Raw genomic sequence first — 26,517 nt, 5'->3', positions numbered from 1 at the left:
TTAAGCAATGACATCCTAGCATCCAAACATACTTTATTAATAATATAAATAAAAATGAAATAAAAGTGAAGTTATGTTTTCACACTATTTAATAGAAAATATGTACAAAAATATCATGATATTACTATGATTTTTTTTTTTTTTTTTAAAAATCATGATATATCATGATACGAAATTCTTGGGGATACCCTTCCCAAGTCATTTTGCAAATATGAACTAAAAATTATATGATAAAACAAGTACCATCTTCTAAAATTTATAATTCAAAGAGTAATGATATTTTTCAGATCTTTCTATTTCTAATATCTTTCACAAGTTATTACAGTAGACCCATTAATTTTGCTTCAACATCATTTTTGTTCATATGCACATCTGCAGGCTCCAGTCAGATCTGATTTTTTTTCGTATCAACATGATCAAAGTAATTTCTAATTTCTCTATTCTTTATGGTGTTCAGTTAATAACCATGATAACTGTCATTTTATTATGTTTAAAACATGATTTTTATTACGGTAACCATGAATCCATGATTACCATATCGACTAATTATATTTTAATGTTTATATTCACTTGTAATTTTTTTTTTAAACATGCAACTTATGATTCTAATTCCTTTTTCAAATATTTTTTGTAGTTTACATTCAGAAAATTTTGCAGAGCTTAAATTTAACCATGTTAACAATCTCATGTATCTGTAAAAGTGTTTAATTCACATGAAATGAATTCTCAAAATTCATTGAAATAAAATCTAATTGGCCACTCTCGTTGCCTCATGGCATATTGGCCACTTTGGGTTGTCAAGGATGTGAGTAAACATGGTAAATGTAATTAGTCTCCTTTGACTTTCTGGGGATCAAAGGATGTCATATTGATGAATAATAAAATATTATTATCTTTTAATTATAAGATTAACAGAGTGACAATGATTGCTTAAATTATATATATTACATTTCTCATCAAATTTGAATTATACAAAAGAATTATAATAAGTACTTAATTACAGACCTGAACCATGCGAACAGAGTACAACTTTACTGCCTTTATTGTTTTGGCCCTATTATCATGATTATGTTTCAAGATTTTACATATGTAATTAATAAAAACATGTATATGTATAAACAAAAAGCTGATTTAAACTTTTTTGCTTCATTTAATCATCTTATATTTAGAGTTTTGAACACATATGTATAGTTTAATTCAAGTTCTCTATCATAAATAATAATGGCTTATTTTCAATTCAAGTTCCAGTATTCACTAAATAAAAATTGTATCAGTTGAGCTAGTTGCAGTAGACATTTTTTCCATAACCCTCCTGAGTTTTTTCCCCCACTGTGCTGGTTGAAGCCTGATTACTGGTATCATTACTGTTCAAGGTCTAGTTTTGTGTCAAATACACCACTTTTAGGAGAGTCATTTATCAGTCTTCATGACCTTATTCCACTGTAATTACAGACTTTGGTCTGATTTCTACTGTATTTATCATATTTTTCCTGTAATGTTTAATGTGCATTATACTTGGGTTTTTATGATATATTAAGTAGTTTTTTTATGATATATGAAGTAGTAATTTTGTTTTGGCAGTTCCCCTTCAGATTTTAGATGAAATTATTATTTCATATTTATAAGAAAAACTTGGTTGAAAATCTGATTCATGTCTCAAAGGTCAAGGTCATTTGGAATAATATACTTTATATATATGTTTAACATTGTTTAAATTCATTGCTTTTGACAAGTTTGAACTCGCTACAGATATTGATGTATAATGAAATTAATATTATACATTTATTGACTGGGTTTGAGGGCAACATGTGTTTCGTTGGACTCAAGAACCAAACTGTTTGCCTCAGGCCGTTAGGCCGAAGGCAAACAGTTTGGTTCGAAGGGTCAACAAAACGCATTTGCCCGAGAACACAGTCAATAAATGTTTTGTTATACCTTATACTTTTTATTTTGACATAACATGATGAAAATTTTGTTTACCCACACTGCGGTTTCTGTAAAGTTTTGTCTAACTTCAATGAATGCAAATAAGATACAGCTGACCCCGCCCACACTGTGACATAAGCGGTCCAACATCTCATTGACAGATCCAATATATCGCTCTGCGGTCAAACATCGATTTTTTTATGACTGCTCAGTAAAACATTTGAAATGTTAGACTTTTTTTTTAGTATAGAATTATATAGGAAACAATTTTTAAAGGTATAACAGTGTACATTTCTGACCATGACCTAATAAATGGTACATTATGGACATGACATATGTTAATTTATGGGAAGAAGGACCTTGAGCTGAAAAAATACTTGTCATTCAATTTTTTTCATATTTTGTATTTTTCTAATTAAGTGTGTCCCACATATCTTAAAGCAGTTATATCATTAGGTTTCTTACCTTATTTTAGAGATATTGATTGAAAAATATTAAGCCCTACAGTATCTAAGTTGAGTTTTTATTCTCCAAGTTTCCGGGCCCATTACTCTGTCCATAATGGGATTTTTTAAGCATAGATAAAAAATATGTAAGTTTACATGTATCTTTCAAAATATTTTAGAGTATGAATAGGGTTTAAAATTCGAAAAGGCAAGTTTCTTCTATCACACTTCATCTGGAAAGGGAAAATTACGCACTTTTTAAGACAACTCAAACAACAAAAAACTTAATTTGCAAAAAATTCTATCATTCAATATCTTTAAATTTACATTGAAATGCAAGTCCTTCGTGTTATTGATTAACTGTAAAAATTTCGAATGGTGAAGCTGACCTCAATATTGCATAGGACATCGTTAAAGAAGACATAGGCATGACAAAACCGTGTCATGTTTACATTTCTCGAGTACGGGAAAAACCAACTATGACGTCACACGTAAGCTAAATAAGCGAAATAAGGTATACCTACATAAGATTTCCGTCATCAGCCATGCAAAAATAATTTTTGTGTTTCCCAAAATATTTCATCATATACTGATTATGAACTGTTTTACATAATAATACCGCCCCTCCTGTATTCACCGAGTATGATCTTGCTGTACTAACAGATCGTGTATGACGTCACCGACTTGTTGGACGCTCAGTTTAGGGAAACAGAGGAGTGGTTCAACCTTTTTCATAATTTGTTAATGTTAACAAAAATGTTAAAACTTTATATTTTTTAAATAAGATGGTACTTAAAGTAAAACAATTTTGTCAAAAATTTATACAAGAACTGACGCTTTACACGTTTTGCACTTATATAAATGGAGACTATGACGTAGTTAAACAAAGTCATGTGACCATGTGTCCTTCATCCCCTTAACATTCCTCCTTGATCAGACATGGACTCAGATGGATTTATTATTCATTAATCCATGTGTGTTTATTTTAAAGCTACAATGTTGTAATGTTAAGTAATACTGAATACATCAATAGAACCCCAAGTTATGTTTCCATGCAGCAGTCATATGTGTAAATCTGACCCTGTTCCTATTACTGATAAGTGTGGTCATGGTCATGTCACAAGTGTAGAAATTTAACCTAACAGGTCAGTTGAAGGACTGTATGAAGGTGAGATATGTACTTAATTTAAAAATTCCTGCATTATTATGACCTTGATTTTTAGTAACTGTGTAAATATGGCATATAATTATGTTTAGTGTCTACTATCATGTTAACAACTACTTTTGCTACTTATATTTATTACATAATCTTCCAGTGCAATAATTGCTTATTATTTTATAACCTTCACCCCCCACCCCCCTCCAAAAAAAAAATTCTTGCGATTTGTGCTTTAATCATGTTAATTGTTATTTTACCTTAATCCATCATACATTTCAGATTTATTGTCCAACCATACTTGTATATTACAAGGAATTTGAGAGAAAAGGACAGACTATATAGTGAATGGATTTCTAACATTGACACAAGTGAAGTCTATAAACCCTGTCTGATCTGCTATTCCCAGAAAGGTACAATATAAATTTATATGTATTAATGTACTTGGTTGTAGCATACCGGTAAATGCAAAGTATGTTAAGTTGTTCAAAAGTAACAGCATTGGCAGTGTTTATCATGTTTATACACATGCCAGCTAGTGGGATCTTTGAGCTGTTTGCCCTGCTTCTTGAGACTCAGTGAGCATGTTGAGTTGTAGCATTTTCATGCGTTTATCATGTTTATCTATTATATAAAAAGTAAAGAAAAAGAATAAAAAGGAAAGAGAGTGGGGTATTGATTTTTGTCTTTTCCTTGACAAACTATTCCTGATTTCCATTACTAAAGAATTTACATGTACTAAGATTAAAAAAAAAAAACTGTAGCAAAACTTCATGGTTATTCTATAGACCAATTTCAATGATTTTCAAACAACATAGGGATAACCCCCCCCCCCCCCCCCCAAAAAATAAAGTTGCAAAAAAGAGCCTTTCATTATCAAATGCCTGAATTTAATGTATACTAATCAATAATGGCAGTATTATGAGATCAATTAAAATGCTCCTTGCATCATACATGTATATCCATAGGTATTGAATCACTAGGCATGTAAACTTTAAATCAAGGTAGTTGTATTAAAAAGATTTTGCCGTAAGCATAATGTTATGTCCTGAGAAACTAATAAATAAACAAATGAGAGGCAGTTTATTGACATCAGAAAATGTGCACTATATATTCATAATCATAAGAATTTTGAAACTGAAAAAGATAACATCCAATGTTTGTTAGGCTGGGAAATTTATGAACTCGAACCTATACTGTATAATCCACGTACATCAGATGTGTCAGCCAGAATTTCTTCATTATGGACCTCTGTTACATACATTCCGTAAGTAAATGTAGATAAATGGGGTCAGGCTAGGTCATTTACATGAAGGTGTGAATTTTTGATGAGTCGGGAAACTTCACGTATTATCAATGAGATATTTGTACAATAATACATGTATATTATATATACTTGAGGAATGAAAACAAATAGGGAAGTTAATCATGATACTTTTTAAACAGACAGTTGCATGAACACCTTATAACCTCTCTCTAGCATTGTTGATGAAGATAAAGACTTTATAGAAGATATGACACATTATTGATAACAGTGTTATACAACCATTTATAATATATTGCTATAAACAAGGGCTAGGGGCAAACGGGACATTTTCTTGTGTTGTATATATATTATTTCATCTTGTTTAAATAGGCTACAGTCTGTAAGTATTTCTATGTTGAGTTTATTGATTCCTTTTATAGATATATTATAGTTGTTACTTTTGTGAATCATCCCCATAATTTAACTTTATCAATGATACATGGTCTGCAGTCTTATGCCAAGAATTGGATTTAATCTTTACAGCTAGAGCTCAGAACATTTTTCAAGCATTGGTAAGTTTACAGGCAGATTAAAATAAAAACATATTTGGAGCCAGGTTCTGTTTAAACAGTATTGGTCAAAAGGTATACATGCTATTATTACTTGAATTTCAACAATGTAAACACTATTTTGCATTTTGTGGATATTACAGTAGTCAGCTATCTGTATTAAATAGTACTGCATAAATGTCAGTTTATCAAACCTTTTGATCTCCCTGTCTTGTGTTAAAGTATGATTATAACTGCTGAAGTTTTCAACACTGTATATGGAAATTATAGATGGAATATAAATACATGTATATTACTGTTAACTGGAATTCAATGTAAGAGAAGACTATGAATTAATGAATTTTCAATTAATACATATCCTTATATGTTTGTTCTTTGTTCATGTTGTTCATACATACATACCTGACAACACTATAGGGGAGGAACATATTTGAATATTTCAGAATTAAATGTGTCTATAGAAATTTAAATGGTAAGTAGACCTAGTTGACATTGTAAGTGTTAACGTATAACATTAAAGGAGACAAACTATTTTGAGATCTTGGGTAACAATATTAAATATGTAAACAGCAGATGGACTATGTAATACTGAATGCTTTCTTTACATTTGTAATGCTATTAAAATAGTACATGTAATGGTTATGTATATCTGGGTACTAAAGCTTGTGACAGTTAAAAAAAAATCCTATTCAACCTGAAAGCTTGGAACTTGTAACATTTCATTAGAGCTTTTATTTTTTTAAGTTATATTATTTAAATGTTAATTAATGCAGAAAATCTGACCTCAGAGTTAGTATGTGATGGTGTGTCAAGTACACTATGCAGTTTAGAGTTTTGAGTCATTGGCAACAAGTCAGGGGTCCAGACAAAAGACAAAACATGCTTACAATGTAAATTCAGATGAGATTTAAAAACCTTTGACCTTTCCCTAATATCTGTCCTCCTGTGACCTACATATATATTTTCTTTCGTTTAGTGTAGGTGGAATCATTTTGAAAGTAGGTGCATTTCAAAAGGCAAATGTGAATTTATGTATTTATTACATTGAACATGTTGAAGAAATGGTAAGGTAATGTGAACATTGTAAATTTTTCAAAAACTCAGATCGGATAAATTAAATAAATCTATTTGAATGACAAACTTTGGTCATTAATTTATCATGTGCATATTACAAAGAGCTGTATTGCAAATAATTATGCAGTCATGGAAGTTCAGTATTGATATTGATATAGCAATGGCATTTCGAATCCATGATTTTCAGCCCCCCCCCCCCCCCCCCCTAAAAAAAAAGAAATAAAAAAAAATTATAGAGAAATGAATGTAGATCTTTTGTATTTATAAAGTCATTGAAAATGTATTCATTGTAAACGTGTTTTACAGATTGAAGTGTAATTGGAATATATTTATAAAGAATTTAGATCCGGTTGGATTATAGAAATTCGGTGTTGCTTGAAGCGAATCAGGCTTTCTCAATGAGGGCAACAGGCATGGAAGTGAATTTTCAACATCAATATCGGTTGTCAAAAGAAAACTGAAATTGATCTATTTACAATGTACTTGTATGGCACTGACACAAACAAATGTAATTATTTATCAGCAGAGCAAACCAATAAGTATGTGCTTCAGTGAATAAACACTGATTAACATATTCTCAGATTAGAATATATATTTTGACAGACTGAGCTGTGAATTCTAGATATATTTTTAAGTTACTATGGTATTATTCTAAGGGTTTACTATATCAGTTTCCATGCTATGGCAGAGTGGAGTACATTGAATGAATGTGCAGATGTTTTCAACTCTAAACTAATTTATTGGTTATGTGTAGGTTCTGGAATATTTGTTAAATTAATATTATGAATAATTAATATCTTTTTTTAAATCATTTATTTACAGATGACTGACAAAGAAAGAAAAAGCTGACAGTGGCTTAACAGTTAGTGTGATTAATACACCAACGTTGTTCATATTTCTTCTGAGATTATAACTTCACAAATAGACTTTCACCATGACGATGATGTCAGTGACGTTTGAGGTGATGTTCCGGGTGGCGGTGGAGGTGGAGAAAGATGAGGTGGTGTGTGTGGTGGGGGACTGTGACCGCCTCGGAAATTGGGACCCTCACCATGCGGTTGTACTAACACGTGAGTCCAGCAGTCCCTCACAGTGTAGGAAAAATAAACAGGAGGACAGTGTGTGTAAGGATGGAAAACAGGCAACATGGTAAGAATGTGAAAAATGGACAATATCAAGTGTTTTTGTTGTTGTTGTTTTAGCCATCCAACATTTCCTGAGTGCATAGAACTGTTAGATAAAACATTAAAGCATATATGAATAGTTAAGTAATGGGTAAACTGCTTTGTTTGATCCTTTAACAACTTGCATGAATTGCTTCATATGTAACTATTTCAAAAGGCTTTCAAAATATATATGTGGGACTTGTTTGTGTAATAAATATTTCATTGTAGTAATTATTCATAGAGACACGCCCACTTACCACCTATTAATATATGTTAATCATGCCTGACATCAAGTAGAAGATGATAAATAATCACTGCAATGTTTTGGAATAAATATATTTTAGCAGTAGTTCCATTAAATGCTGATAAAGGTCAAATGTTTTATGTTGTAATTACAGTAGAATTAAGTTCACTTCACATTCTCACTTTTCTATGTGCATGGCAAAATCTGTCAAATTTACATGTATATAATGAAAATAAATTTGTTCATATATAAAAGGGGACAAAAAAGTGTTTTGTTAAATGTGCAAGGATATGAACTACATTTTTCCAAAAAATATTAATATATTGAATTTTTACTACCGGGTACATTAATTGCAGTTGTATTAATATTTATCATGTTTATTATTTTAAAATCAGGTAAACATATTATGCCATGACTTTCACATCAAGCAAACATAATTTTGATTTTGTCATTACTGGTGAGCAAACTCAATGCCTACTCATTATATGGTACCACATTGAGGAGGGGGGGGGGGGGGGCTTTGCCTGTTCAAATCATGAGAAAGTTTAATGATCTTCAGATTCACATAAACATACATGGTATATAAGATTTATCTATATTATGTAGCTTATCATTGCTAAGTCAGGTAATTTTCCAGCATGTTAAAAATGTCAGTAGAATTATTTGTCATGCATAAGTAATTCAGCCTATCTTCAGTTTATCAATATTGACACATTTAGACATTGAGGTTTTGTTTTGTTTTTTGATACCACTTACACACAATTAAGAAACATGAGGCACATATAATTTGGATGTAATGAAACTATACAGTTAAAGTGTGCATGCATACCCATTGATTCAGAACCCAAAATAACATGACAATAGATTTATAAACTGAGTATATTTATCACATTATATTTATGTTACATTACATGAGTATATTAGGCCTTAGATATAGTAGGTATAGAAGGAAATGTAAAACAATCTAAAGATATTCTAATTTCTAATACATTAAAGTATTTTTTTTTTCATTTTTTGACTTACAATAGGTAAAATGGTGCTAATTAATGAGAATTTTTTTTTTGTCATTACCTTCAGATAAAAAATTCTCATAATACTGTATAATAAACTTTAATGTGTAACAGCAAAGAATAACAAATGTTTTTTCTTGAATAAACAATTTGTATTTCAAAATAATTTATATCTACAATAAACATGATAAATGAGTTAAAAAGCACCACATATTTTTCAGATGTTTGTGTACCATATTCTGATAATGTTTATATAATTCTGAAATGTTACAGTGATGTTTGGAGGAAGAGAGTTAAGCTGTGTGGAATGAAAAATTACTGCTACAGATACTTTGTTTGTCAAATAATGGAGTCAGACAGTGAATCTACAGACAAATCTGTGAAGGTCATTCGATGGGAAACTAACATTGCACCCAGAATTTTTTCTCCATCAGGTAAAATTCCTTTGTTTCTTACAGGCTCAGATTTGATGGACTGCCCATGTTAAAATATTTAAAGGTAATTCTACCTACTTGTACAATTTATATACAGGAATTTGTGTGTACTGCTATGATTCTTATAGAGCTAATTGAGGACAGTAATCAGAGCATACATGTTTGTTTGACCTCAAGGTGAAGTTAAATTGAGTTTGAATGTTCTATATAATTTTTTTGTAGACTATATGCAAGATCCACACAAGTATGATGCTACAATAGAAACATTTGGGGAATATGGTATGAGAGTTTAAATTTATTTATAGACATGATAGAAGTAATGGCAAATTTTACTTTTTCACTTTGTATTCTTACTTCCAGTTTAGGGTAAGGTATTTATTTATTTATTTATAGGTGGAAAATTTCATGTAACTAAGGGATGGTTGACAGACCAATTAGAAATACATATCCGTATGCATGGCAACCCAATTCGTATGTGGAAGCCCAAGTACAGAAAACAGACTTACAGAATTAAGTGCACTCCAATCGATCAACGATACCAAGATGTAATTTCCTTTCATGTATAAATTGTGCATCAAGATTCTTTCAAAACAAATTATTTGTTTACTTCTAAGCTTCTGAGCTACAGTAATACTAATCTTCATAATTATGTTATTTATAATAATACAGTACACATTTAAAATGCATTATTATCAAGTGCTTATAGCATTATTGTTCACTCAACTTGCTCATATTTATCAACCCAGTTTTAACCTGACAGTGTAAAGGTACCAGTGTAACTACAAGTATATATAAATTCTTTGTCCAGCATTTAGATGAAGATGAGGAGGAAGATGAATGGGGAACACATGTATCACCACCAGCTACCTTCACCAAAGTGCTAGTCTCTGTAAGTTACCTTCACTAAAGTGCTAGTCTCTATAAGTTACCTTCACCAAAGTATTAGTCTCTGTAAGTTACCTTCACCAAAGTGCTAGTATCCATAAGTTACCTCTACCTTCACCAAAGTTTTTAGTATGTGTAAGTTACCTCTACCTTCTCCAAAGTGCTAATTAAAGATCCTAACTTCACCAAAGTGCTAGCATCTGTAAGTTACCTCTACCTTCACCAAAGTGCTAGTCTCTGTAAGTTACCTTCACCAAAGTGCTAGTCTCTGTAAGTTACCTTCACCAAAGTGCTAGTCTCTGTAAGTTACCTTTACCAAAGTGCTAGTCTCTGTAAGTTATCCTCACCAAAGTGCTAGTCTCTGTAAGTTACCTTCACTAAAGTGCTGGTCTTTGTAAGTTACCTTCACCAAAGTGCTAGTCTCTGTAAGTTACCTTCACCAAAGTGCTAGTCTCTGTAAGTTACCTTCACCAATAGTTAGTCTCTGTAAGTTACCTCTACCTTCACCAAAGCTTTTAGTATGTGTAAGTTACCTTTACCAAAGTTTTAGTGTCTGCAAGTTACCTATACTTTCTCCAGAGTGCTAGTTATAAAACCTACCTTCACCAAAGTTCAAGTTCTAGCATCTGTAATTTAACTTTTACCTTTACCAAAGTGCTAGTGTCTGTAAAAAACTTCTACCCTTACTAAAGTCCTAGTATCCAGCCAGTGTAAGTTCTATATTACAGTACATGAATGTTACAGTATATATTTTTATGACACTATATATCCAACTTTAAATTGCAGTACTTCTCATATATTATCATTACTTCTTTTCATCAACTTTTCACCTTCTTGTGTAGACCCTGGATAATAGAAAGATGAATCACTGTGTTCAGAACCAGCATGGGACAGTTTTTGAACCAGATGGATACATGATATTCACAGCTGAAACTGTAGAACCAGAGAGTTTGGTAGGTACCAATTTATAGTGCAAATCTGCATGATCTATGTGTTAAAATAGGTTAGTGTTCCTAATTTAAGGCTGGATATACACACGTATTACAGTCTTTAGTAGGAGGTACTAAACATTATGGTGTGAGATTGAGGTGAATTGACTTTTCAGTAAGTGTAACAAGAGACTAAAATTAAATTTTAATGATACATTGACAGTGACCATCTAATGTTTAGTCAATAATTCATATATCTTCATAAATGAATTCTTTAATTTATTTAAAAAGAACATTTGCATTAACCATTCTGATGCTGTCATTAAATCTCTCTACTTCTTTTTTTTTTTATGCCAACATAAGAAAGGTGATCGATCAACTTTGTGAAGCCAAACGAAATGATAGAAAATTATACAAATATACAAAGACTCAAAAGAAAAATTTGAAAAACTGGAAAATGATATTATTTAGGCAACTACAATATACGTGACATCTCTCCTTTTGTTTACAGGGTTTTCAGTTTGATTTTTATGTTGACGAGGAGGGAGTAAATCCTAGACATGTCGGCTACTGCTATCTGCTGCCAGTGGATCTGAAAAAGTCCAACGACTCCAAAACCGTCCCAATCACAGGACTCAATCATAAGCCCATTGGAAAAATAGCCTGTAAGTGTACTGTAAACATATTTTAAGACTTAATTACAAACTCATGGGAAAGTAGCTTGTAAGTGTATTGTAAAGGTATCACACCAAACCCAGAGGGGAAAAAACATCTGGTAAGTATCCTGATGAATTGCAGGTTGTTATACTCTTAGGAAAATAAGCAAGAGGTATGCTGGAAATACTCTACATGAAATATCTTGGTGAGAAGGTTTATTGAATATTTAAGAAAAAAAATGCTTATCCTATGGTTTATCATTGTACTGTCTTTTTGTTCTGTCTTTTCATAGTGTCAGATATAGTTCTTTTTTACAATGCATTTTTTTTACAGCACTGAAAAAAGATTATCATTGACTCAGAAAGTTTTTTTCAAGGACGAGGACAAATTAAAAGCATAATAATATCCACTGTTTTTATGAATTTGTAGGTCACCCCTTTGCTGATCCTGTGCAAACCAAAACACGTTTTATACTCAACTCTAGTATTTCTTAAAGGTTTACTTTCTCCCAGGAGTATGGAAATAAATCCAGCAAGCTCTGTTCTATTGAGAGTATGCTCCATGTACCAAAGATTTTCATTCTAAATCACTGATTTCTCATGTCAGTGTATTGGAATAAAAAGGTAATTGTCTTTGCCCTTTGTCTGCTAGGAATATGTATATCAGGCATTACCTATTTCTTACAGTGGATTATCTTATTGTGAAACCTGTGCCTGGTTTAGATCTGAAAATGGATGTGAGCTACCAAAACTATTGGAAGTTTGAGCGCAAGTCCTTGGATGTGGGCCATCGGGGAATGGGCTCGTCATACAAGCACAAAAAGTAAATCACCTTACCAGGAGTGATGTGTTCATATTTCTGTAATATATCTAAAACTTTCTTAATAATTTGTATGTATCAGAGATTGATACCAAACGTGGATTGGTTATTTTAGCTTACCTGAGCCAAATGCCCATGTGGGCAATTCTGATCAAAGATTGTATGACTTTTATCTGTCTGTTGATGTCTAGGTCTGTAAGATTTTCCCATTTGGCCAGAATCTGTGACACAGTTTTATCAAATCTTGCCACAAAACATAACGGTGTGATGGGAACTCTATTTTTCTTTTTTACCAATAATGGCCAACCTCTCTTTTAAGGGAAGAAAATTTGTTTTAAAAAAAAAATGGGGAAGTTAGAAATCTCTATAATTTCATGATAGAAAAAAGCAAAAGTAGTTGAATACTAGCAACATTTTTTTTCTCCTGAAGGAAATCCACCAACTTTGATTTAAAACCTCCTTATTAATGACAGAATCCCAAAATATTAATTTAAGATTACCGGTATTTTTTTTTTTTTTTTGTACTCTGTGTTATGCATTGGATTTTCTTCCCCTTGGTCTCTCTGAAAGGTGCTGACCTGCATTCCCAAAAAAGACCTTTGACCCAAAGTATTCCTGGCTAAAGTCCTAATTATTTCAAACAGGCAGAAAGTTTACCCCAAAAATTAAATAAATCTGCGCATTTACTTAAGATGCACTATTATTCTTGGGTCTGAAATTTTTAAGAATTAATTGTCTTAATTAAGCATTTCATCTAGTGAAGTTAATTTTATTTCCAATATTCATAAAAGCAATGATGTATTAATTTATGAAATGATATCAAAAAAAAATATATAATATATCTAATTACTTTAGTTTGTGGCAGCAACAAAGAGTGTCATATTTTTTTTGTAGGTTGGCAGCTGTGAGAGAAAACACCGTACAATCTTTGCAAGATGCAGCAAGCCATGTAAGATATGTACACAACCATTGTAAACAACTATCACTTACAGCTAGCATTTCTGTTATGAAGTTTTCCACTGGATGTACATGTATAATTTTGTAAATATTTAAATAATTAAGGATTTTTTTTTTAATTTAAAAAAGGGGGACTCAATTTTGGGCTTGCAAATCTTTTACAAAAGGTCTTCAATTCATGTGTATTCAAACTTACTGAACCTAGTTTTGCAGTTCGTCTATTTTGCAATTATTGAAACTCAAATTCAAAGAAATTAAGTACATGTATTTTGTTTATTATATAGGGAGCAGATTTTGTTGAATTCGATGTCCAGCTGAGCAAAGACATGATTCCAGTTATTTATCATGACTTCCATGTAGCCATTACCTACAGGAAGGTAATTATAACATTCACATTTTCCACTTAAATTTTTACCACATAGTAACCACAAAAAGATTCTTAAGTAACATATTAAAATCCAAATTCACACAATTACTCAGTATTGTTCAATGTACATGTATTTCCTCCTACATATTTACATATAAATTTCATGAATTAGTGATTATTTTTTATTTTCATATTCTTCAAGGTATTTTTTGTACAGATATCTTTATATATGTTTTTATGGTGTTTTTTTTTTAGAAAAAGAGAGAAGAGCTTGAATTTTACCAAGCTTCTGTCAAAGATCTGACTTTGGCAGAACTTCAATCCATGAAGGTATAAAGTTGTTTTTTTTTCTTAGCTCCTTTTTACAAACAAGTTAATTTGATCCTATTGACCTATGGTGCTGTTAGGCATAAGCATTACTGAGCTAATCAACTTTATTAATATGTTATTGCATTTGATACATAATACATAACAAGATATATCCCAACATAATAAGAATATGCTATAATTTAAAAAAAAAATGTGGTACAAAGTGATAAATTTCATAGATGTGCAATTGTAATAGGTGTACATACATATTAACTTCTGCTGTCTTTAACAGGACCAAATCTTTTCACTACTATGGCTATGTACTAATGAAATAGCATAAATTGTGGTGTCAGTCTCCATGAAATGTCAATTATGTATTGCATTATGTTGTAATGGTTGAAATGTTAAATGTGTTGAAGTAAATTATTTGTTGACTTAAATTTCTTTTCAACTTATAAAATGAAATTTTGTGAATAATTCATCCATCTTGCTACATTCATTGTTAAAGTGATGTACAGTATTCTGTGTATTGTCAATTTGTGCTGTTATGTGATATGAAAGAAATTAAGCAAATCAACTTTTTTTGTAGCTGACACACACCTCTAGAATCTCCGAAAATGACAGAGGTGAGTAATTGACATAATCTTCAATTTTTCGTTTCTTTTCCACCTGTTAGTGTATATTTCAACATATCCCTCTGAACAAAATGCATTTTTCCTCTTCAACATGTTCAATTTGATGCCAGAAGCTATTTGATTTTCATAACAAAAGGTTTAAGTTGGATTCATAGTTGAATATGAATTATGCGCTGTGAATCAAAGGATCTTATTAGAAAGGATCAAAGGATATATAAGATTGCAACTTTTCTTTTCCACTAATAATAATTACAAACCAGAAGAGCTACAGTCTTGGAAGAGACTTTTACTTTAGCACTATTAAGAATATGTTGGCATTTCAATTAAGTTAATTTAATGCCTTTAGAACTTCTAAATACCAGATTTTGATTAGGGGTGAAACGATACACCTCCTTCACGGTTCGGTACGTATTGTATAATTTTGTTTCGGTTCGGTTATTTTCGATACGATACATTTTGATAGAAGGAAACAAATTCAACGTTGTTTTATGCTTTCTTTTTCTTAATCTAGTCACATATTTTACGAATTTCATTTGCAAATTGACTAGAAGAAATTGATTAAAATTATTTGACTGTCAAAAATTATTTTACAAGCTATCAGTCATCAAAAATTTATGTTTTCTATATTTATTTATACTGAATAACGTGTTTTACCTTGTGCCAAACCCGACTGAATAACGATCCCGACCGAAAAATGAACCGAACTGAAAACTAGAGATTTTGCACCGTGTATCAAACCGAGAAAAAATACCGCGGTGAATCGATACCGCGGTGAACCGTTTCACTCCTAATTTTGATTTACCCTTTGAAAATAGAACAGAGTTTTAACACTAGTCTGTTGATTTAATATATACATCCAATAAATGTTATCTCCTTTATTTCTTATGAAAACCATGGTCATTTATAAATATTTTAATGCCACTAAGCAAGTCACGTTCCTGTATAGCTTTCTTTAGCAGTGGCTCTTCCATCAGTGAAACATGCAATGATGTATATCAATGGTACAATTTTTAACATACTTAATCCTACTTTGTATGATTATTTATACAGACATACAATGTAAATATAAACAATGAAGTGTTTTCTTTGTTTGTTAGTATGAGAATTAATGTTGCAGCTATTGCAGACAAACTTAATGCGGGTTTAGGTATTTTTTCTGCAACAGCTGCAACATTAATTCCCATACAAATTAACTAAAGAAAGCATTTTGTTGTTTATACTTTTCAAATATAAGTTTTAACTCAATGTACAGGAATAATTTAACTGAGAAAATAATTTGTAACTGTTCCTTCAAATTTCATTTTCCCCTCCAATGTTTGCATCATAGTTTTGTAGTAATACATGTTGTAACATTTTTATCTAATGGCAGTATAATTTTGTTATGAAGAACATCACACATCAGACCCAAACACACTAGATACAGTATAAGTTTTATATGAATCATTTATTTAATAAACATATATAATAAGTAGTTGGATTTTTTTGTATTTTAAAGATGGTATCCATGATGACGACATTGATCCCTCAGACCTCCAACCATTTCCCACACTGGAGAGGGTATTTGAAGCTGTCAATCCCTGTACAGGATTCAATGTGGAAATCAAATATCCACAAGAGAAAGTGGTGTGTGGAAAGTGGCACTATTTTGTTGCTTGTGATTTTGAATGTTAATGGAAAAAATATAGGATTTCATAACCAGATAGACTGTACATGTACATTTATATATCTTGTAGGTGAATGTTTTTCAGAAGTGCATGTTTCTTTGTCTCCTCATTAAAAGTAAGCTACTGGTATTTTTTTCTTTTGTAGAATGGGGAATTTGAGGAAATAAATTACCACGACAGGAACAAGTATGTGGACATCATACTAAGGGTTGTTTTGAGGACAGCAGGTCGTCGCCGAGTTGTCTTCTCCAGCTTTGATCCAGACATTTGTACTCTGTAAGTTGTTTCTAAACCCTAGGAATAAATTGCCGTGAGAGAGGTAAATAATGGTTGTAATACATGTTTATACATGTGTAAATCATATAGCAATATTTTACTCCTTTTGCTGCCTAAACATTTGACTTTTGAATTATTATAAGTAGTTCAATGCCATTAAGGTGGGATGATTTACCAACTATTCATGAATTGCTACATTGAGCTGCCTGATGATGATAAAATCTGTTGAATCTTTAAAAAAAAACTGTGTCAAATATTTCAGAAGTATTATAATGATGCTCATCATTTAATTAACAGTGTGGCTTATATCGGGAAGATTTGCTGCTCTTGTCTGTTATTGAATTATTTGCTAGGAGACTGAATGCACTTTTGATATGGGTATTACTGTATTTCAGATTGCAAAGGAAGCAGAATAAATACCCCACACTTTTCCTCACCAACGGAGAGGATAAAGAAAAATATGTTCCATACTTGGATTTAAGGACCAGATCTATAGATATGGCTATCCATTTTGCTACATTTTCCAATATCTTGGTATGTTTTCTGAACATAAAATAAATGAGAGATTTATCCCATATAATTTACGCATGTACGAGGGCTGTTCAGAAATTACGTGGACTTGTTGCACAGAAAAAATATTTGACAGCATAATAGGCAAAGAGTCACACAAAATATAAAAGAATCTTTACTTATATGGTCATGAAAATTCCATATCAGAATGTTGTAAATTGATATCAATTTTTTGGTGATTTAACAGGATATATCATGAAGTCACAGTGCAGTAAAATATTCGACATCCCAGGCATTACGAAAATGAGAGCTTTCATTTCCTCAACATTTTCTATCACAATTTGATACTGTACACTTTGGGTTACCTTATTCACTCAGCATAAACATCCCTATACCATTTCTGGTCAAGCTTAAAATCTATCAAACTATAATAGAAAATTCTTTTTTTGTTTTCAACCCCCAAACAGCCGATATTTTTGAAATATTGTTTGACGCTGGTCACTCTCAATCACATTTTTATCAGTCCAGATAAAGTTTTCATTGATGACCTTCTTCCTGTCTCGAATTGCTTTTTACTGAGGTCTAAACGTCCAAAATTCCTCTTTGCTATTTGTAGATAGATGTCGGGAGTACCCTGGTTTACTACATATTTCATCAAGCATATTTAGGGTCTATGTTGGCATTTTCTTAATTTGTTTAAAGTGCGCTGCTCCGTCTATTCAGGAGACATCATTTTTACAGTTGTTTGTATAGGAATCGCATCGGAGTGAAATTACTATATTTTTGTTCGTACTTCAAATATTACTGAATACATAATAATAGAACAATAAAAAAGATATCTTTGAGAAAACTGTCGAAGAAAATTGCAAATTATAGAAAATAAATGAGTAAAGTTTTGGATACCGCACGTTTGTTTTTCAAATTTTTTGTCGTGCTCTGTACATCACCATCAGCGATATCAAAAGAGCAATAATTTTAGAAGAAATTAATTAAAATCCAAATATTTTACCAAAATTTTTATGGAATCTTTAAGAAAAATATTTCTGTAAAATTTCATTACTATTTGATGTCCGTAAGAGTAAATAATAGCATTTTATATAAATGAATAAAAACTGTTTTACATGTATATAAAGTCATATACAACAATAGTTTATGTTGAGGTAATTTGCATTCTAATCTAATGTTTCAATTGACTTTCAAAAATGTGTATCATGTAGATAGATTAGTGTGGAAGTGCATAGAATAGTGACTGGAAGAAAAAAATTAAAACAAGAAAGAATGAGCTGATTTTAATTTTGTTTTTGTTTCTGTTAGGGAATTGATGTCCTCACCTCAACGCTATTTCAAAATATGGACAAAATTGAGAATGTCAAAAAAGCCAAGCTGGTTCTGTTCTGCTGGGGGGAGGACAATAATGATTCTAATGCAATAAATACACTGAAACAGAACGGAGTGGATGGAATTATTTATGACAGGTAGGTGGAATGGAATCTTACTCAATCCAAAGAGTTGTGGAATTGAGAAGTAATAGAATAGTATGTGTTGACAATAGGGTAGATTTTGTAAGTTTGTTTAAAATGTAAGTTGGGGGTTCCAGTGCCTATTTTATTGAGAAGAACGGGGCTTTTAAGAGAATTTTGAATATGTTATAGGTGAAAATGCATCATGTAAGTCTGTCTTATTTCGAATTACTGTATCATACTTGTACAGTTATGGAAATTTTCTTGTACCAACTCCAGACTAGAAAAAAAGATTTAGTTGTGCAAAGGTTTGTTTTGTTTGTTCCATTATCCTATACAAAAGGAAAATGTAAAAGTCAGAATGTTCTTCAAAAACTTGAAAGATTTCTCTTCATAGACATCTACTAGACTTGGACTTTGGAGACTGAGGTACAAAATTTAAAAAAAAATTCACCTGCACCTCTGGTATGAGTGAATCCTTCCCTTGATTTTTCTGTACAAAATAAACAATTTCATAACAGTGACCTAACAGTACACTTGTATACATCTATGTGTTTATTGTAAAATGTATAGTCAGTCTGGTAGTATACACACTATTTCAGTAACTTTCTGAGAGTACCATTAATACATAATCTCTAGTAATAAATCAATTCTATCTGTAACTCAGGTAAGTGTACACTATGTTACTTTGTAGGTAAATTGTATTTGTCACCTGAGTCTCTCATGTGACCCAGTGTAATTAATGTGTGTTCTTCAGCTGTTGTGTATCTTTTGACTTCTCAATGTTGTAAGCTTCTTCACTGAAGCTATATTATATTGAATAATTTCCATCCCACTTTAGTAATATTGCATTTACAGGTTAAGGGGCACAAAAGGTGTGAATTTCGTAACCCATGGCTTCTAGGATCGTGATCGATGGGGCCAAATCCCCCACATTTTATTTATCATGTTCAGATCATACATACTCTATGTGTTTGTGGGAGTGAGATGAGCTTATTTTGGAATGATTCACATCTTTAGAGGTCATCTTTACTCATGGACATCTAGCATACAAATTCAGTGCAAGAAAATAATAAACAATGAGCTCTCTGTACATTATTGTATCTCATGTATTTGGATCCAGATTTCATGCCCCAGAGTTGGGCTGATTTTAAATTGCAGCAGACATTGAAAATATGCTGATTTTACAGCTGGACATTCAGCAGACGAAGAGCATGTACTAATTGATTCATTAATGTGATTAAAATGGCAATGAATTTAATTTTCTCAAATTTTATTAAGTATTACTGTTTGAGGGATTTAATTTTAATCTACATGACTCTTTCATTTACAAGTTTTATTTCAAAATGTGTAAAATCTAGTTAATTTATGCAATATTAATTTGCATATTTTTTTAGTGGCATGAATAATAGTAACTATTGTCTGCTGGATTGCATAGGAAAAATAGTCTATAGGTATATGATGTCTTGTCCATCTGCATTAACAGTGTTGTGATTATAGATCTTCAGACTTCACACATAAGTATCATTAGAGTTGACCTAGTTGTTGAAATTAGTAAATAGGACCTTTTCCTTCTTGTGGTTGACTTACCTGTATATGTACTCTGAATCTGACATCACCTTCCCACAGAGAAATTAAGCATGTATGATTTAGGCTGAGATATTTTAGATATTGCCATGGAAATTGACACTGGCTTTGAATTCTATTTTTTTTTTTTTTGGGGGGGGGGGGGGGGGAGGGGGGATTAATCATTTAACTCAAGCAAATCAGGATGAGAGATCTCAGAAAGAGCTGACCTTCAGTGGGGTTGTTTTAGACCTTGTTCATGGGAAATTATTCACAAATTTCATCATTTTCTTTTACATACATGTATTTATATTTATGAATAGTTTGCAATCTGGCCCTATGCCTTTTCACCAACAAAATTAAGAGAAAGAAAATGAAAGTAATGTTTGCACAGTAAAATTTAACTGTAAGGGAACCTACTTGTATTCTTCAATTTTTGCCATATTTTTCAGAACTTTGATGAATAACAATTGGCATGTTACAAAAACTGAAGTATTTGAGGCGCCAACTACCTATTGGCCAAATGGTCTTAGACACAGTGACTCCACTGGGTCCAAATTTATTGCCAGTTTATCAGATTGTAAGTGTGCATGAACATCTTACCTTAAGAGTCATGTACATGTAGCATCTATACTGTATTGGTGATGCTGTTGTCACGTGTTGCTAACCTTACTACTTCCTTTACCTGTAGCTGTGTGACACAATTGCTATCTCTGTTTGGTGTAATTCAAAGAGATTAAAATTATCACATTCATGTAAATTCACTGAAAATTAATAACCTGCATTCACACCTAAATCTTAATAATACTAGTAGTAGGTCATGAAATTTAGATCAGTGTAAAATTTATGAAATGAAAAAATATTTATATGTTGTATCACAGAATTTTATCTAAGCTGTATCACAGAATTTTATATAAAATGTTTGTGGTAATATTGCCTGTGTTGAGCATGTGTGCATTTGTTCATTACTTTCACCCCTACAAATGTTACTGTGATTTAAATTCCAGACATTGGTCTTGTTGACCCATTCAAAAACTGAAGGTTAAAACCAGTTTCCAAAAAAAGGGGGGTTATAAACAGGAAATTGCTATAGACTATTTTCTTTTATTAAATACCATGAAAAAAAAATGTATAGAATTATATACTACAAAGACAATTCAAAAGGTCAAGGAATCTACATACAGTTGAACTTTGGTATCTCAAACACTGATATCTTGAATACCATGGATATTTCGAAATGATTTAGAAGTCCAAACCACTGATTCTTTAAGTATTTTACCCCTGATATCTCGAACCCTCAAATATTTCGAAGTTTTTTCTCGGTTCCATCAAGTTTGAGATTAAAAGGTTTGACTGTAATATGGATATTGTTATTGCTCACAGTGGTTCTTACCATGAACTATTATCTATTCCGTTAATACATAGCACTGTGTACTGGTCTACTCTAATACCATGGATATGTCAAAGTAATTTGCAAGTCCCACTTATTCCTTATGTATTTTACCCTAATATCTCAAATCCTCAGATATCTTTAATTTTTATCCTCGGTCCATCAAGTTCTAGATAAAAAGGTTTGACTGTATTTCGCAAATGAACATTAGTACGGGAAGATTTGGAAAAATTGGCAATTTTTTTTCACCACATCATCTCATATTTAATAAACTATGAAATGCATGGGAAACAAATGTGTTTTTCTGACAGCAAGTAGAAAGTGGGGGCTTTTCCAAGCATAAAATTTCTGTAATATCTTCATAGTAACCCAACTTTCAATTCATTTAGATGATTTGTCAGTTGTGTCATGTTGGTACCTCATTTAGCATGTAAATTAAGTCTGATGTCTTATAGCTTCTTCAACCTATTCAAACTATGCATGCATGTTTGTCCCAAAAGAAAAATGTTATCAAGAATTAGTGATTGAAGAATTTTCTTTACCTATTCTGAAGTACTAGTATTGGGGTACATTTCCACTGATATTGTAAAGTGAAAACTCAAATGTAACAATTTTTCTTTTTATCATACCTCCATGTAGTAGTCACTTCCTAGTTTTATTTCCCTGAATAATTTACTTTATTTAATAATAGTCTCACTGTAGTCTTGCCAAAGCCACTGGTAACTCCTCAGATGTTAATATCTGCTGAACACAGAAAAATAAAAAGTTCTGAACACATTTGTAGGGGTGTGCTTAGTTCTTGTGTTATTTTTAGTCATTTGCCTCTCTTCAAAAAAACTGAGTCTATGAAGGAAAGGTATCTGTTTTAAACATTGCTGATCTATAGAGATTCCCCTTTTATATTTTCATTTGAAATCTTTTAAAGTATAGTTGAAAGTTATCAGTAACAGTAGAGAGAGAAATAGACTGGATGTATTTACTGATGTTGATGTGAGGCTGCCTTTGGTTACAGCTTGAGCTTTAGGTGAAGCTACCGGTACATGTATCGAAGCTTTGAATTATTTCCCTTTTTTTAGCTCACCTGAGCTGAAGGCTCAAGTGAGCATTTCTGATCGAAATTTGTCCGTTGTATGTCTTCGTTGTCACTGAACTGATTTCTGCTTTTTCCTAGCCAAAGTGCTCAGGTGAGCGATGTGGCTCCTGGGCCTCTTGTTTTACTTTGCTGTATACATGTATCACAAATATATGCATACAAACTTTATAATATGACTGAGAGCCTATATATAAGAAATTTTTTAATGTGCGCTTGTATGATTTTGAGATCTGAAGTAAATGCTCAAAAATATGATACTTATCTTGTTAAAGTTTATATAATTATTTATTTTACAGTGTAATTATGTTTTACATTTTACATTTGTTTTTATAATCTTTTTTAATTCTAAAACAATGGATTATGTACACATCATTAATTTATAGAAATATGAAATGGAAATGATTTATATTAAAGGAAGTACTTTATTAGGAGTCTGTAGGGAGGGGGGGGGGGTGTCAACTGTGGAATTTAAATATTATACACTGATTTTCCTTTTATTGAAAATTCAATGCTTCTGGCAGAATTATGATTATATTTCAGCTACTGGTAATTTCGCATATATTTAACTGGCTCTTGCAAGAATGAAAAATACATGTAGTATGAGCCTGTCATTATACAACTTTTTGAATTTGAGAGACTAAATTAATTTTTAAATATCATTTCAGAATTGATTTCTTCAAAACTGGACAGAAGAGTGTGTTTGCAGTGGAAAGAGAACAAACGGAGAAAATTCTGAAAACAGCCGGACTTCTCAGTCCAAACGCAGGACTTCAAGCCTTGGAATTGTCACCATCGGGATCAGATCTAGAAGCTGAATACAACAACTGATTCCTTCATTTGTATTTCTACAGTATCTGGATATTTATTAGCCATGTTATTTATTTCCTGAATTTTGTGGTCTTTAAAACTTGGCCAGTTGATAAACCAATTTTTCCAGTTGCTGTTGCTCAGTGATAATTTTAAAATCCATGCACAAGTACATGTATCTCTTGAGAATCATTCATTTATACAGTATAAGTAAATTATCATTTTAAAATTTATTTCAATTTTTTTTAGTAATATCATAAAAATATTCTGTATTTGAAAGATTTAATGAACTGTTACTATGTAACAAGTTTTATTTGTTTCTCTCATGAATGTCTCTGAAATGAATAATAATTATTCTGATAGAATATGTACATTTTTTACATAAAAGTGCATTCTAAGAATGATTTTTATTATAATTCACACTAGACTGATGATACATCTAAGGACTAGTGTATATTATAATTGTATTATAAAGCAGTAGATGCAGTCCAAAAGATACTTACAATTTTAAATTACAAACTACAGTAAAACACTCTTTTGGTGAACTTCTGTATTCAGAATAACTCAGATTTATCCATATTTCTAAATACCCTATACATTTATAGTAATTTTTTATGTCTTGATGACCATATATACCGGTAATTCCATTATGAGTAGGTATAGTCACTGTATCTGCATGTGTTCACCATAATGGTGTTTAACTGTGAATAGTTTTTTCTTGTCAAAATTTACTTTCAACAGTTTGCTTATAGTGTGATAAAAGACTAAATATTTTATGTAAGCTTATTTTATGTAAGCTAACTTTTTATTTGACTTAATCTACTTTAAATTTGTTTGAGACTGACTCATGCAGTAGAGATAAACATGTATATGCAGTATGTTGATTCATTCATTGTGGGTGGGATTCCTGGATCTCCACTTATAGTTGTCAAAGAAATAAAGGAATCTTTAACTTTTTTGATATTTTAGGAAATTTTTAAATGATATCAGAGTAGGATGGACATTGTGGTATTATAGTCATCCAGTATATTTATAAATTCATAATTACTAAAATATGCTTATGTCATATTTGTACCTGTAATAATTTTGATTTTGCTGCACGAAGTCTGATTTCTTAAGATTGTCTTATTATGGAGTTACAGTCTTTAATACATAAAAATTGAAATGTCATCTCTTGCAATTTAATGAAAAGTTTGTGTTTTGATCATCAAAATGATTAATGGTTCCTAGTCTTATCTTTTTTCTCTCAGGGGAAGTAAAGCTGTGCTTTTTTACCACTGCTTTCTTCTTTTTTGAGAAAAATATAAGAAATATGATTTCTTTCAGCGGGTATTTGCTTTTGTTTGTAGTTAAATGATGGTTTTGGTTTCGAAGACCTGCTTAAGCTTACTTTACTTGATTTTTATTTTCAAGTTGTTGTTTTATGTTTTTAAGGTTTTTTAGCTCACCTCAACGAAGTTGGGGGAGCTTATGTAATACCCTCGGCGTCGGTGTCGGCGTCCCAGGTTAAGGTTTTTGGAGCAGTTTTCTTTTCAAGTACTTCTATGGCCTATATTAGTCAGAGATGCATGGAGGATGCTTCTAGTGTGTTTCATTGTACCATTTAAGGTTTCAGATGCTGCAATTTCAGCTAAAGAATGACCAGGTTAATGTTTTTGGAGCAGGTTAAAGTTTTTTTGGAGCAGGTCTCATTTCCAAGTAACTATAAGCCCTATATTGACCAAACTTGCATGGATGATACATCTAAGGATGCACACTACTGAACTTGCTTCGGATGCTGGATCTGACCTACATTTTCTGGATGAGTGACTAGGTTAAGTTTTTTGGAGTAGATCTCATTTCCAAGTAACTAAAAGCCCTATATTGACCAAAATTGCACGGATGATACATTTAAGAATGCACACTACTGGACTTGCTTCAGATGCTGAATCTGACCTATATTTTCCGGATGAGTGACCAGGTTAAAGTTTTTGGAGCAGATGTCATTTCCAAGTAACTATAAGCCCTATATTGACTAAACTTGCATGGATGATACATCTAAGGATGCACACTACTGGACTTGCTTCAGATGCTGGATCTGACCTACATTTTCTGGATGAGTAACCAGGTTAAAGTTTTTGGAGCAGATGTCATTTCCAAGTAACTATAAGCCCTATATTGACTAAACTTGCATGGATGATACATCTAAGGATTCACACTACTGGACTTTCTTTGGAGGCTTGATCTGACCTACATTTTCCAGATGAGTGACCAGGTTAAAGTTTTTGGAGCAGATGTCATTTCCAAGTAACTATAAGCCCTATATTGACTAAACTTGCATGGATGATACATCTAAGGATGCACACTACTGGACTTGCTTCAGATGCTGGATCTGACCTACATTTTCTGGATGAGTAACCAGGTTAAAGTTTTTGGAGCAGATGTCATTTCCAAGTAACTATAAGCCCTATATTGACTAAACTTGCATGGATGATACATCTAAGGATTCACACTACTGGACTTGCTTCAGATGCTGGATCTGACATACATTTTCCGGATGAGTAACCAGATTAAAGTTTTTGGAGCAGATCTCATTTCCAAGTAACTGTAAGGCCTATCTGAACCAAACTTGCATGGATGATGCATCAAGGGACAAACAATCTCAAAACTTGCTTCGGATGCTGGATTTGACTTGCATTTTCTGAATGAGTGACTTGTTTTAAGTTTTCATATAAGTCTATTCCCAAGTAACTGCAAGCCCTATCAGACCAAAATTGCATAAATGTTGCATCTACGGATGCACACTCCTAGATTATTAGTTTAGTGTGGGACTTTGCCTTACTTAAAGACAACATCTTTGAGGTGAGCTCTGTAATCTCTGATTACCTATGTTATCAACCAGTAATGAATATTTTAGTGCATCCTGTGTATTAGATATATATT

General features: G+C 31.8%; 1 protein-coding gene across 1 annotated transcript in view; it reads left to right on the top strand.

Moving 5' to 3' along the window:
• LOC133191873 (glycerophosphocholine phosphodiesterase GPCPD1-like) overlaps window positions 1–26,517 on the top strand; it is a 43,559-nt gene that overhangs the window by 1,985 nt on the left and 15,057 nt on the right. The window contains exons 2-19 of the mRNA XM_061327619.1: window positions 3,811–3,941; window positions 7,240–7,566; window positions 9,111–9,271; window positions 9,494–9,550; window positions 9,665–9,816; window positions 10,080–10,160; window positions 10,999–11,109; window positions 11,597–11,750; window positions 12,429–12,564; window positions 13,456–13,510; window positions 13,803–13,895; window positions 14,141–14,215; window positions 14,784–14,820; window positions 16,325–16,452; window positions 16,639–16,769; window positions 17,165–17,303; window positions 18,594–18,754; window positions 23,454–23,598. Of these exons, the coding sequence (XP_061183603.1) occupies window positions 7,352–7,566; window positions 9,111–9,271; window positions 9,494–9,550; window positions 9,665–9,816; window positions 10,080–10,160; window positions 10,999–11,109; window positions 11,597–11,750; window positions 12,429–12,564; window positions 13,456–13,510; window positions 13,803–13,895; window positions 14,141–14,215; window positions 14,784–14,820; window positions 16,325–16,452; window positions 16,639–16,769; window positions 17,165–17,303; window positions 18,594–18,754; window positions 23,454–23,598 (2,031 nt within the window). The 5' untranslated portion in view covers window positions 3,811–3,941; window positions 7,240–7,351. The remainder of the gene's footprint in view (window positions 1–3,810; window positions 3,942–7,239; window positions 7,567–9,110; window positions 9,272–9,493; window positions 9,551–9,664; window positions 9,817–10,079; window positions 10,161–10,998; window positions 11,110–11,596; window positions 11,751–12,428; window positions 12,565–13,455; window positions 13,511–13,802; window positions 13,896–14,140; window positions 14,216–14,783; window positions 14,821–16,324; window positions 16,453–16,638; window positions 16,770–17,164; window positions 17,304–18,593; window positions 18,755–23,453; window positions 23,599–26,517) is intronic.

The sequence above is a fragment of the Saccostrea echinata genome, unplaced genomic scaffold (genome assembly GCF_033153115.1).
Source record: "Saccostrea echinata isolate AGI-Se365-2 ecotype Australia unplaced genomic scaffold, CSIRO_AGI_Sech_v1 ptg000025l, whole genome shotgun sequence".
Lineage (NCBI taxonomy): Eukaryota > Metazoa > Mollusca > Bivalvia > Ostreida > Ostreidae > Saccostrea > Saccostrea echinata.
Note: the sequence above shows the minus strand (reverse complement) of the source record. Positions and strands in the feature narration are given on the sequence as shown.